The sequence below is a fragment of the Rhinatrema bivittatum genome, chromosome 4 (genome assembly GCF_901001135.1).
Source record: "Rhinatrema bivittatum chromosome 4, aRhiBiv1.1, whole genome shotgun sequence".
Classification (NCBI taxonomy): domain Eukaryota; kingdom Metazoa; phylum Chordata; class Amphibia; order Gymnophiona; family Rhinatrematidae; genus Rhinatrema; species Rhinatrema bivittatum.
The window spans coordinates 354077571-354091238 of NC_042618.1; the positions used below are offsets into that span (position 1 = coordinate 354077571).

At 42.9% G+C, this 13668-nt stretch overlaps 1 protein-coding gene across 3 annotated transcripts in view; it reads left to right on the forward strand.

The window, feature by feature from the left end:
- The window catches only part of SCPEP1 (serine carboxypeptidase 1), a 29727-nt gene extending 17826 nt beyond the window's left edge, over window positions 1–11901 (forward strand). For all 3 annotated transcript variants that reach the window (XM_029600701.1, XM_029600700.1, XM_029600703.1), the window contains 10 exons: window positions 1103–1258; window positions 1795–1869; window positions 2471–2543; window positions 3341–3378; window positions 3899–4027; window positions 6114–6198; window positions 7166–7279; window positions 9480–9617; window positions 10759–10922; window positions 11220–11901. In XM_029600701.1, coding sequence (XP_029456561.1) covers window positions 1103–1258; window positions 1795–1869; window positions 2471–2543; window positions 3341–3378; window positions 3899–4027; window positions 6114–6198; window positions 7166–7279; window positions 9480–9617; window positions 10759–10922; window positions 11220–11285 — 1038 coding nt within the window. In that variant the 3' untranslated portion in view covers window positions 11286–11901. The remainder of the gene's footprint in view (window positions 1–1102; window positions 1259–1794; window positions 1870–2470; window positions 2544–3340; window positions 3379–3898; window positions 4028–6113; window positions 6199–7165; window positions 7280–9479; window positions 9618–10758; window positions 10923–11219) is intronic.
- The last annotated feature ends 1767 nt before the right edge of the window (window positions 11902–13668 follow it).

Below are 13668 nucleotides of genomic sequence, written 5' to 3' on the forward strand. Positions count from 1 at the left end.
GCAATCATTAAGCAAAATGTAGCAAAAACTCATAGGCGTTCTGTGTTCTTACTTGTGGAGTTCTGTTCTGTTCTTGATTGTGGTAGGTACTATTTTCACTCTTACTTTATAAGCTGTCCTCTGTATTCAAGCTGGCGTGTGCACAGATCTGAATATATCTTAGGTTTGTAATATAATGCATACACAACACAAGTGTCACATACATACAAAAGTGCTTGTAACTTCTAAAAGTATATATGCAAAATCTTATTTTGTCATTAATGCATGTTTCCTGACTTTGGGTATGGTTTGATCTGTAAAACTTTTCAGTGTACACTCTAATTCAGCTAATCCTAACCTTGGGATGTTTTTTTCTGTCCGCATTCTTTGTTCCATGGGGAGGTTTCTTCTCATCTTAAACAGACTTTATCCAGTTAGGTTTCTGCAGGGAGATATCAAAGATTTTAGTACCTCAAAGGTATTAATGCATAAGAATCTAACTCTTTTCTCTCTTTAACCCAGTGGTAAGGAAAATTCTAGAACAAGAGGTCCTGATAGGAGGCTGCAGGAAGTTGTATAGACTCAGGAGTAGCATTTATATAATGTGCTTAAGTGCTGCTGCAGAGGTGACTGGCAGGGTGCATGTCTGGCTCCAGCAGCACCCAGGCTGGAAGGAGGCTTCAGCATTGGCCTCCAACCCATGCTGCTGGGAAGATGGCATTCGATCGGCAGATCCAGCAAACCGCTGTGATGCCTGGATTGTCCCGCATGAGCCAGAGGAGGGCCATGGTAGTAGCATCCTAGGGTCTGACAGGAAGGGGGGAGTCATACAGAGATGCCTGCAAAACATTTTGCAGAGATTTTAGCATCTGCTAGTTAGAAAGTATCCCATCAAGGAAAAGGGTAGTGGGTACATGGAACAGCTTCCCAGGGGAGGTGGCAGAGGCAAAAACAGTAACCGAAATCAAGAAGGCCTGGGATAAGCCCAGAAGATCCTTAAATGTGAAGGGGGGAAAACTAGAGAAACTAAGATGTGGGTTTGGAATTACATGGAATAGTCTAGATGGGTCTTAAATACAGTTTATGAATTATTTATAACTTATATCTTTGTCCTCCTACACAGGTGCAAGCAGCTAGTGTGCTGTTTGTGGATAACCCAGTCGGCACAGGATTCAGCTATACCAACGACAGCAATGCTTTTGCCAAGGATGTTGCAACTGTTGCCACCGATATGATGGTTCTCCTGAAAGAGTTCTTTAAGTCCAAGCCAGAGTTTCAGGTGAGTAAAGTTGGCCTTGTCTAGGTTTGTGTAGCAGTAAGATTCCTAGCTGCGTCCTAAGAGTGCCACAGTGACCTCCAGATTTGAGCCACCTGTAGAACATTCATGGCATTAGCTGCATGAACCAAAATGATCTCTCTAAAAATCAGCCAATACAGAATTCAAGAATTAAGGTGGGAGAACATGATCCGATTCAATGCTAGTGGACTGATGGCTACAGAAAAGAGAACACTCTGAGGAAAAAGTCTTGTCAGGTTACTGCTTTGGTTTCCTAATTCAGATTACATCTAAGCAGGAAAGTGTGTGGTGTTTTGTGGTTTTTGTTTTTTGTTTTTTTTCCCTGGCCCCACTAGGCTTGAAATGAAGCAGTACCACTTAAGAATGCCCCCTCCACCCCACCCCACCCCCACCAAATCTCATCAATGTTTCCCCAGCAGTGATGCTGGGGGGGGGGGGGGGGGGAGAAGAGAAGCAACATTTTGATATACTGCTGCTTTAAGAACGGTGCTTTAGTAACTGCATTTTGGCTATTCCAGAACATTCCTTTCTACATCTTCTCAGAATCCTATGGAGGCAAAATGGCAGCTGCTATTTCTTTAGAGATTCATAAGGTAAGGAGCAGCAATTGAAGCAAGGATGTAAAAGCATTACCAATGAGCTATCGCTTTTCTGTAAAATGAGGGGGCCAGTTCACTAAGGCTTTCCCCTCCCACATTTTGCCTATGGAAAGAGCTTTTGTCCTCCTTATACTCTTCTCTATATCAGGGGTATCATAGCTGAGGGTAAACTTTCAACCCATCTTAGTAGGTTAATGGCAAGTAATTGTGGCGCAGAGGTTCTGATAAAGAATTCAAGTGTTCAGCTCATCCGGAGCATCCTATCTCAGTGTGGGGGGAGGGGGATAGAGCAATGGTCTGTCCTTTCAGTGCAGGTTACCCTCATGTACTACACCATAAGCAGGCCATTTCCCTGTATTTTTATAGGGCCTTTAGAAACAGACTGTGAGCTCTGGACTTTCCTCAGTAACAAGATCATGTTATATAATTTTTTTTTAAGAGGGGAAATAACCATTAGTATGCTGGCTGAGGAATTGTATCCTTGACTTGATGTCAGAAAAATTTCCTCCACCACAACAGCTCACCTGTGCTAGTGAAACATTTGCAATAATCTCTCTGGCTTCTATTCAAATCATGGTGATATTTTTGCTTTCAGGCTGTCCAGGCAGGAAGCATCAAGTGCAACTTTGCAGGGGTCGCTCTGGGGGACTCCTGGATTTCCCCTATAGGTATGTCCAGATTCATGGCAAGAGGTGCAGTTCCCACCAAAAATACAGACAGGCAGTGCTGGAAGCCCAATTGCAAAGCTGTTCTCCCCACCCCCACAGCTACCAAGCATTGGCCAGATAACTACATCATGGAACATGCATACTTTGTAAACCGTTGTTATGGCTGAACCGAATGACGGTATATAAAAATAAATAAATGGAACATGCATCAGGCATCTCACATGGAGCTTTATGTAAGAATTGGCTGGTCCAAAGAGCTTGTAAAAACGAGGAGCAGACTGCATCATGGAACATTTTAGGCTGTCTAATGCCCACACAAACCACTCCTATATTTGCCCTTAGTCATAGACTGGAACCTTTAAAGACTTTGATAATCTGTAACTTTTTTTTGTGTGTGTAGTGTGGGGCACCTGGCTCACTTTGCTCCAAACTGAGCTCCAGTTCAATTTTTACCTGTTTTGCCATGCATTAACTGATGTAAGGAGGGAGAATCTTTATCTATAGCCCCAGTGAATCCCCCCCCCACCCCCGATCAAACTCCTCACCCATCTGCCTTGTAACTCAGCAATTAGAGCAGTGGTCAGATGGCCACAGATTCTCTGCTTTTTGGAGCCCAGTAGGTATGTACCCTGGCTTCTGCCTGTGGATTGCCCTGGGTGGAGGCTGGGAATTTTAAATGTAAAGCAGAATTTATCAGAAGGTTATAAGCACTTTACAAGTGCCCTGCCTCCCCGCCCAGTAAATTGGTAGTTACTTCTACTGAAACTTTCTCCATAAGACATTTCTGTGTCTTCCAGATTCCGTGCTTACCTGGGGACCTTATCTCTATAGCACGGTAAGTATGCTATGGTTAATTAGTTCTACTTTACCTTCTTTGTTCAGGGTCAAATTCTTGAGCTCTGTCTCTCAAAAGTAAAATGGTGGTGGTGTGGTATTTATTTATTTTTAAGCAATCTGGTTCAAATTCAGTGTCCATTTACTAGCACTGTCCTACCTCACAAACTTTAAAGTTTAAGTTCAAGACTTCTGAGCATAGTTTAAAAATATGATAAAATGAAAGTACAGATTTGGGTTACAGTAGCAGTTAACCCCATTTGAGTAGGACACTTAGGGGTACGTAAGGCCCTATCCACAGCAAAGACTCTCTGGGCCTCCTGCAAAACATTACAACAAAATCACATGAATTTTTTGGGGGTTTTTTGGCCCTCATCAGCTCAGATTTACTCACTGATGTGTGGCAGGCAATTGTAATAACCTTTCCTTCAGATAAGCAGGATGCACAATCCCTAAGTTTTGTAGGGACGTGACTCCCTGTATTGAGTAAACTCTTGTTTCTCGGCCTGCTTGCATTTCAGTCTCTTCTGGATGATGAAGGTTATGTGGAAGTAATGACTGCCGCCAAGCAGGTCTTGGATGCCATGAGCAGGGGGAAGTACAAAGAAGCCACAGAACTCTGGAGTAAGACCGAGGACGTTATTGAGCAAGTGAGCTGGCCATGTTGCTCAGTAATCTGCTTGGAATAGGTTTGCAGAAAGGGGGTTCCACCTGCCTTGGGGGTTGGTGGGCCTTGCTACGCATTCAGGGCTCTCTAACTTTGTGATCTTATTTAGTGCTGAGGAAAAGCAGCAGCAATAAATCAGGGAGAGGCTGTTCTTGCTTTGGAACATTTTTTTTTTTCCAGGGAGGATTCTGTGCTTTCTTCAGCTGTGCTTTGGGAACATGCATGAATGCTGAGCTCTTTATGGACAGAACATATTTCAGAATTATAACATGTTAGTTATAGTAGATAGCAGAGCTGAATTAGCCATGCTGTCATGGGAACTGTCAATCAGGCCCAGGAGGCGGAGCTTCAAAGTGATGTCAGAGCTTCGCTCTGAGGCTGCACGTGAGTTCCCGCGCTGGAATCTACTCTCCTCAGTCTGTTTTTCCGCAAGCAGAGCTTCAGACCTCCTCAGCTCTGAAGAGAAAAAATTCCAAAAAATCGAAATCGCCAGGTCCATGAAGGAACAAGGTAGGAAGGAGGACAGCCATCGGGGTTCAAACCGTGCCCCCTGCGGCTGAGGAATTGCGGCAGTCTGTCAATCACCGATGAACATGACCGCTGCTATCGGTGTCCGGACCCAGATAAGGCTCAACTAATCCTGATTGCACCGGCATGGCTTCGACAGCCATGGTACACACATCTGCTGCAACTATCAGCAGACACGCCACTGCGCCTTCCACAACGCGAAGACCTCCTGTCACAAGAGCAGGGAGCCCTGCTCCACTCGTCCCTGCATCTAACAGCTTGGAGGACATAATGTTAGAATCCCGTAATCCATCCACTAGACGTAGTTATCAGTTCAAGTGGCAGAGATATGCGACATGGTACAGCTCCAAGGGGTTGGACCCACTCACTTGTTCTCCGGACAAATTATTGGACTATTTACACACCTTGTACTCCGCAGGTTTTGCCACCACCTCAGTCAGGGTCCATCTGAGTGCCATTGCTGCCTACCATAGACTCTTAGACGGTCAACCAATTTCATTACACCCGCCCGTTTCTAGATTCATGCGAGGTCTTCTTCATCTTCAACCGCCAGTCTCTAAACCTCTAGTACCCTGGAACCTGAACTGGGTTCTGGAACAATTAATGTTACCACCATTTGAGCCGATGGATTCGGCACATATTAACTACCTCACTTGGAAAGTAGTATTCTTGACAGCGGGTCGGCTCGACGAGTAAGTGAGTTGCAGGCATTAGTACATTATAGCCCATACCTTCAATTTTACCACCATAATGTCCTTTTACGAACTCACCCAACTTTCTTACCGAAAGTTATCTCCCAATTCCACCTCAGCCAGTCCATAGAGCTTCCAACCTTTTGTCCGAAGCCTCATTGCAATGATCGAGAGAAACTATTGCACGCATTGGCGTACTATAAACAATGGACCAACTCGCAGAACAGACCTTCACAGCTCTTTGTCTCCTTTAATCCCAATGCTCCGGGTCTTCCAGTAGCTAAACATACGATCTCTAGCTGGATAACCCAGTGTATACAACTCTGTTTCGAAAAACGACAGTGCAAGCTGCCTTCTCAACCCACAGCTCATCAGACACGAGCAGTGTCAACGTCACTGGCTCACCTTCGACATGTAGCGCCGCTGGACATATGCAAGGCGGCTACCTGGTCATCTCGTCATATTTTCACTTCCCACTACTGTCTTGATCAACAGACGACGGAAGATGCTAAACTGGGAATAATTCTTCTACAAACCTTATCTACACAGTGACTGAGTCGACTGTCACTCAGATTCATCACACTTAAAAGGTGTAAGAGACTAATAAAATTTTCTTTCAATGTGATGTGGAGCTTAGGACTCCCATGACAGCATGGCTAATTCATCCTGCTATCTACGGAAATACTGTTTAGGGTAAGCAAACTTGCTTATGCCAGACAAAAGGATTTCTGAATCATCATGAAGTCTACATGCTAAAACATCTCAGAAATCATGGACACATTGCATCATGAATACTAAGCTTTGGTGTTAAAACTTTTTTTTTTTTTTTTTTTTTCCCCCACATTTCAGAACACAGATGGAGTCAGTTTTTATAACATACTAACCAAAGACTCCCCGATGGCCAAAGATTTACAGTTTGGAAATCCTGTCCTTGGTAAGACACATGCAATAACTTAACAGGATGAGTGCTGGCGTGTATAGACAGGACAAACAGATTCAGAGGTGGCTTAAACTTGTATAGTTTCTCTTTCATTTCGTACATTACATTGTTCCTGTATGGAGTCTCCATTTAATAGCAGAGGGGTGGGGGGATGAGGTACAATTTCACTTTCCAAATTAAAATAACTTTAAGGGGCCCACTGCACTAAAGCGTATGGTGGTGACTGCTGGCATTTTTCCCCTCCCATAACCACACAGGTCTCTGAAGGGAAAATTGCTTAGATCAGGCTCTAAATGTTTGCTTAAGATAAAGCAGAGAGGGCCATGAGCTAGTCAGGTTTTCAGGATTTCCACATGCTGGGTCAGACCAAAGGTCCATCAAGCCCAGTATCCTGTTTCCAGCAGTGGCTAGTCCAGGCCACAAGTACCTGTCAGGATCCAAAGGGGTAGATAGATTCCAAGCTGCTTATCCCAGGGGTAAGCAATGGATTTCTGCAATTTCACCTTAATGGTTTCTTAGACTTTTCCTCCAGGGACTTGTCCAAACCTTCCTTTCTTTTTTTTTTTTTTGTTGAGGCCTCAACTGTCTGGCTAATCATATCAGCAACAGTTAGGTGTGGTTTTAAGTTGCCGAAGTTCTTTTTCCCTGATATCTGCACAGTTAGCCTCATGAGTAACTGTTAATGTATCTGACCTTTATGACTTGTTAAAAGTAAGCTAAGAAAAATGGCATTTATTCTCAGAACTTATAGGCCTTATGTCAAGCAATTACACTAGTAATTAATGATTCTTTGTTCCATTAACTTCTATTGCAGTACAAAGTGCTTCACGTTAATTAAATAGCTCCTTAAAAGATTTTCTTTAGCCAGGGTTGAAGCCTTGACAGTCAGCACCACTGCTCACTTCATACTTGTACCAATTAAACTCTTTTTTTTTTTTTTTTTTTTGTCTGTTTTTTCTAGTGAAACTTTACCAGCGCCACGTGAAACCTCTTCAAAGGGGTGACCTGGGCAAGCTGATGAATGGGCCTATACGGCAGCAACTGAAGATTATTCCAGACACAGTCCTCTGGGGAGGTAAGTCTGTCCTGTCCTCTGGTACATAAGGCTGCTAGAACAGTGAAGGACCAGGTCCATCAAAGTCTGTAACAAATTGGTCTTCATTATTGAAGATTGGTTAGCCCCATGGTGACTGTAGCATTATGAGAATTGATTTATAGTATGGCTATTTGCAAATGTTGAGTACATTGTGGGACTGCTTATGCAAACAGCCAAGGCCATGGCATCACAGCCCACCAGGCAGTACCACTGAGCATTACTGGTGCTGAATAAAAGGTTTCTGCATCTGGTTTACCACAGACTGTTTTAGGTGAGCTTTAGAGCAGTGGTTCTCAACCGGTGTGTCGCCACCCCTCCCAAGCAAAATAGGTCCTCCGCCCGGGCTTAAAATGCTGATAGCCCCGGCGGAACACAGCAGGACAGCTGGAGTCAGCGGTACTGGCATGCTCTTCTTCCTGGCCCCCCCCCCCCCCCCCCCCCCAGTGGCCCGGAAGCGGAAGTGGTGAGCAGCAGGGGTGTGCACGGGAAGAAGACCATGCTAGTGCAGGCAGCCTCTGTCCAAAGAAAAGACGCAGCCTGAGGAATGAGCTGCGTGGCTCGGAGAAAAACAAAGAACGTCATCAACCCCCGCAGCAGATGGGACTCCTTTCTCCACGAGGGCTGAAAATGAAGTAGGTTGCTGCTGCCTTTAGCGTTAGAAGTGGAGGAGGCTGCTGCTGCAGCTAGTTCGGGGGAGAATGAGTGAATGAGCAAGCATGTGTGTTTGAGATTCTGTGTGAGAGAGCATGTATGTGAATCATTGAGAGCCTGTACATTTGAAAGAGAGTGTGTGTGTGATTGAGAGCTGGTTTAGGTGAAGGAGCATGTGAGTATGTGAGAGCCTGTGTGTAAATGAGAGCATGTTTGTAAGTATGCAAATGAGTCTTGTGTGTGTGTGAGAAAAAGACAGCATGTATATGTGTGTGTGTGATTGAAAGCCTGTGTGTGAGCCTGAAAAGATAAACAGCATATGTGTAATTTAAGAGCCTATATAAGTGAGAGAAAAAGCATGTGTATATGTGAGCAATTGAGAACCAGTGTGAGAGAGGAGAAAGTTGCAAGCAAACCATCCCTCCTCCTGTTAATTCAAAACAATCTCAGGGCACCTGGACATCAAACGTTCCCTGGTATGCAGAGCAAAACAATTTTTTGTATCCTTATTATTTTTCATTACTGGGTCGTTGTCTGCTATTTTGAAATATTTTATTGGTATCTAGAAACTTTGAGTTTTAATTTAATTAGATATTTCATTCATCCACTGTTTTGAAATCTGTTCTTTTTGTTAGTATGGTTTTACTGCTACTGATTTTATATTTCTTGATTTGTTTTATAAGGACTGGTGAGGTTTCTTTTTTTCCTTTATTACACTGCATACAGAGACTCTGGCTTGTTGCAGTTTCCAGTTCAGTTTTTGTCTGCATGCTTCTAGTTATGCATTTTGGTCTCTTTATTCTTTGTTAGGTGAGGGTCAGCACATGTGATTCAGGTGAGGTTTTCTGCTGGCGTGTAGTTTCTGTGTAGGACTCTATAGCAGCATGACTTGGTCTGTTTTCCTAATAGGAGATGTATTGGTATCTTAAGGCCTGGTATAATAATTTCAGTGTTGCCTTTTCTTAGGTAAGGTGGTTACTGTTATGTGCTGGAAATTGGTGCTGTTCTGGTGTGGGATGTTTTCGGTTTATGCAATTTGTATTCTGTCTGAATAGATCTTTTTCTTCTTCTTAACAATAAAAATAATTGTAATGAGCAGTGTCTCACTCATGTGAGCATGGTCTGTCAGGTGTGTCACGATGGGAAAAAGGTTGAGAACCACTGCTTTAGAGCATCCTCTGTAGGAAAACTGATTTTTTTTTTCCTTTTATCTCTTGGCCTGTCAGAAAAAAGAGAATTTGCCATTTGTCGTGTAAGCATCTTTCTTGCAATAATGAACTGTAGTGGACTTATGAAAAGTTGCTATGACCACATTGAGATGTGGTGGCATTTTGAAAAGATCTCTCATAGAAATGTACAATGTGGTGGACTGGTTTCAGCTTCCAAAAGACCAGATGTTTGTATATCAAGGCTTATGTCAGTCTGAATGTTAGACAACCCCAAGTAGAGTCCTGGCCTTGGTCAGTTTCATGCAACTTTACTTAATGTTTCCAGTCTCTTCTCTCTCTATTTTGACTGAAATGAGCAGGCCAGGCTCCAGAGGTTTTTGCAAACATGGAGGAGGACTTCATGAAACCAGTGATAGACATTGTGGACCAGCTCTTGACAGCCGGAGTCAATGTTACAGTCTATAATGGCCAGTTGGATCTCATTGTGGACACAGTGGGTAAGAATACCACTTTTTTTAAAGAAAAAAAGTTTTATACACCACTAGCAAATTTTCTCTGTCTTCCATCCCAAAGGGATTGCAGAGCACTGCAGACTTAAACAAAATGTCTGGAGATGCACAAACTACTATTTAAAAAAATTGTTTTCAAATTACAATAGCAGGATAGATGACTTACTGCTGTACTAGAAATGGGCATTTCCAGAAAACCAAAGCACAAAAAGTACTTGTCTCTAGATGTTCAGTTTTTCGAACAAGGAGATGTCTGTAGAGCAAAGGAGGCATACAAGTGTCTCAATCTGCCAGAGATATGATCATAGAGCAAATTTTTTATTTTGATTCATTTATATTCAGGTTTGTGGGATTTTTGTGTCTCTTGCCACAGCCAATCCATACAAAATTTTAAGCTGCAGATCGTCAAAATGCAATATAATTGATTTCTCAAGTTTTCAAGCACATACATAACGAATATGCACAGGTGGTTCCCACCCCAGTCCCTCAGGAAGAGACCAAGCTCTTTTCTCTCTGTATTGCAAAACGATGGGACACTTGATCTCTGGCTTTACTCTTGCTTCCTTGCAGCCAAGGATTCTGGACTTTCTTGAATCCTGCTCAACCCAGGCCTCTGAGCACACCTAACCAGTCACGCTTTCAGTGTATCACGGTGAATATGCACGAGACTTGCATGCACTGCTTCCGTTGTATGCAAAATTGTTTTCCTCCCTTTTCATGAAGAAATATTTCCTTATGTTACTTATGATGCACAAGAAGGTAGACTGATTATGGCCTCTGTTTTTGGTTGGAAACTGCTTGCTGGTTGTGCTTTTCTTATACTTTCAGGTGTTTGGAAACTGCCTCTCTCTCTCTTCTCTAGGGTACGGTCCGTGGGCCTGATTCTTTTATAGGACTTATGGTGTAGACTGCACATGCAGTTGTAGGGGACTTACAGTATATAGAAAGTTGAAATTTAAGAGGCCGTTCGACACTTGCTCTGCTACAAATAACAAACTGATCTCTGGCATCACAGCGCTTGTCAGGTCCTGTTCCTGCTTTGAAAAAAAGGCACCTAGAAGCAGAGATCTTGGACAATTAAAATTTTTTTTTTAATTTTTTTTTTATTCCTCCCCCCCTCTTGCTGTAGGTCAGGAGGCCTGGGTAAAGAGGATGAAATGGCCTCAGCTGGAGCAGTTCATCAAACAAAAATGGAAAGCCCTGTACGTTTCTCCATTCTCCACTGACACAGCAGCCTTCTACAAGGCCCACGAAAACTTTGCTTTCTACTGGATTCTGAAGGCTGGGCATATGGTATGTAACAGCTGCATCTTTTTTTTTTTTTTTTTTTTTGTTCCATCAAAACATTAAATTACAGATCTGAAAACCACGGCTTTGCAGTGCATTGTATGCATGCAAGTTATGGTGTCAAGCAGCAGTGTGGAATGAGCCACACTGCTGCTCGACACCATTTTAGAATTCTGTTTTAATGTATTGTGCAAAGACATATTAATCTTTTATACCAGCTTCTTTATTCCTTGGAATTTCAGCGCACCTATTAGTTCATGTGATGCAGCTGTTTTTGTAATGCTTGCTCTGTTTTGTGCACAGGTGCCTTCTGACCAGGGCGACATGGCACTAAAGATGCTCAGGATGGTGACCAATCAAGAATTGTAGTGCCCCTGAAAGCCAGCAGGCATGGCTTGAAAAAAAGATCACCAGGCTTTCATTTTATTCATGGTCATAATCCTAATTAAGAAGGGACAGGATCTGACTTCAGATCTTTCTGTAGGAGCTGGAAGAACCTGTGGCATAACCTTACCACTAGCTTCTTGGTTTCTCCTCTGGCCTTGCTATGCTGCTAATTCACTTGCACTGAAATTTGACTTTGATTCAATTTCTTTAGAGGTTCTGAATTTTCTTTTCTTTCATGTTTATGGCTTTAGAGAGCTGTTTAGTAAAAACATTGTAGGGCACTGATCTTCTGCTTGGTCTGTCACGAAGAAGCTTTTCTGTGTTTCCATGGACTTCTTGAACTTATGTTTTTGCACAGTAACTTTGCACATGGGCTGAGAACAAAAATACTCACTTCCAGGGTGTTTTCAAAATTGCTATCCAACATCTAATTTTTTTTTTACTTTTTTTACTTTAGATTTTTCTTTTTTAAAAAAAAAAAAATTTGATCGCATTTCTGTAGCGGTTTGATACAGGTACTTCTGTTTTTAAAAAAAAAATGTGACTTTCATTTGAAGGATTATATTATGCACACAATAAAACTGAGCTCCCATAAGTGGCTGGTCTCCTGTGCTTCCATGGGTGCATAGGCAGGGCAGTTTGAATTGCTGGGCAATGCTGCATGAGCTGGAGACAGTTAACCATATCTGTAGTAGATTATGTACAAAACCCCATAGCTTATCCTAATAATAAGCTGGTTAGAGTCCATTTAGTAGTGACCCTTGCGGTCAGGCTTTATATATTAGTTCAAATAGGTTTTGCTGTCACCATTTGGCTGTAGGACCTTGAATGTTGGTGATTATTGACTATTTAATGGACCTGTCAGATGTGCAGATGGTATTCTTCTGCCCCCTTCTGGTTGTGCTGCACATGCACACAGTGCCATCGCTCAATTTACCTAAATCCCTTGCCTAGAACATTTTTGAGCCATGTCTGAAGCGAGAGTGGAGCAGATGTTGCTTATAGAAACATAGAAACATAGAAATGACGGCAGAAGAAGACCAACCGGTCCATCCAGTCTGCCCAGCAAGCTTCACACATTTGTTCTCATACTTAACTGTTTCTCTTGGCTCTTAGTAACCTTATGTTCTAATTCCCTTTTCACCCCCACCATTAATGTAGAGAGCAGTGCTGGAGCTGCTTCCAAGTGAAATATTAAGTTTGATTAGTTGGGTAAGCGGCAGCATAGCTCTCTGCCATGAAGCAGAGGGCAATGCTGGAAATGTGTGAAGTATCAGTTTTTCTTTTCCCCTGTCATTGAAGCAAGGAGTCATGCCGGACATGCACCGAAAGTGAAGAATGCCTTGAAAGTCACATTAACTATCATCAAATATTGAAAAGCCTAATAATTGGTAATACCTATAAGCCCATGAACCCATCCCTGTTTTTTTTTCTTTTTTTCTTTTCTTTTTTTAATTGGGAGATGGATGCCCTTCATCCTTCTACTCTGTGAAGGTGGACACCTACCACCGGCCACTGGCATCCCGCTCCGTTAATGCCTCTGTGGCTACTGCCGCTCCATGCAGTGTTTTACTACCTGCTCTTTATATGCGTCCTCTAGAACTGATGGATCCCATCCCTGGGTTTTTTTATTATTTATTTAATTGGGAGATGACAGCCCTCCATCCTTCCGCTCCGTGAAGGTGGACACCTACCACTGGCCACTGGCATCCCGCTCCGTGAATGCCTCTGTGGCTACTGCCACTCTGTGCAGTATTTTACTACCTGCTCTTTATATGGACACCTACCACTGGCCACTGGCATCCCGCTCCGTGAATGCCTCTGTGGCTACTGCCGCTCCGTGCAGTATTTTACTACCTGCTCTTTATATGTGTCCTCTAGACCTGATGGATCCCATCCCTGTTTTGTTTTTTGTTTTTGTTTTTTATTTAATTGGGAGATGACAGCTTATGTCTTGTTCTTGATCTTATAAAGATACTGGTAGTTTGATATACCTTATCTTAACTGCAGTGAGTCTTGCTAGCTGAAGACATGGTTAGCTCTGCTTGGCTTTTCTCTGCTGTGATTGGGTTAGGAGGGCTAATTTTGACTTCTAATGGGGGGAGGGTGGTTCAAAAGAAGTTGAGATGTTGTTGTAAACCACTTTTTCATCAGGAAGGCAGTATACACATTTTTAAATATGCAAGACAGGGAAGGGGTTTCAAAAGCATTAGAAATAAATTTGATGCATGAATTCCCACCTCCAATTCTAATTTTTAAAGACCCCATAAATGAGCTGCCATACCTCTTAGCGTGCCGTGTGCATTATTTCCTATTGCGCTTTTGATATCTTCTGACTTGGCTGTATGACCTTGGGTAAGTCACT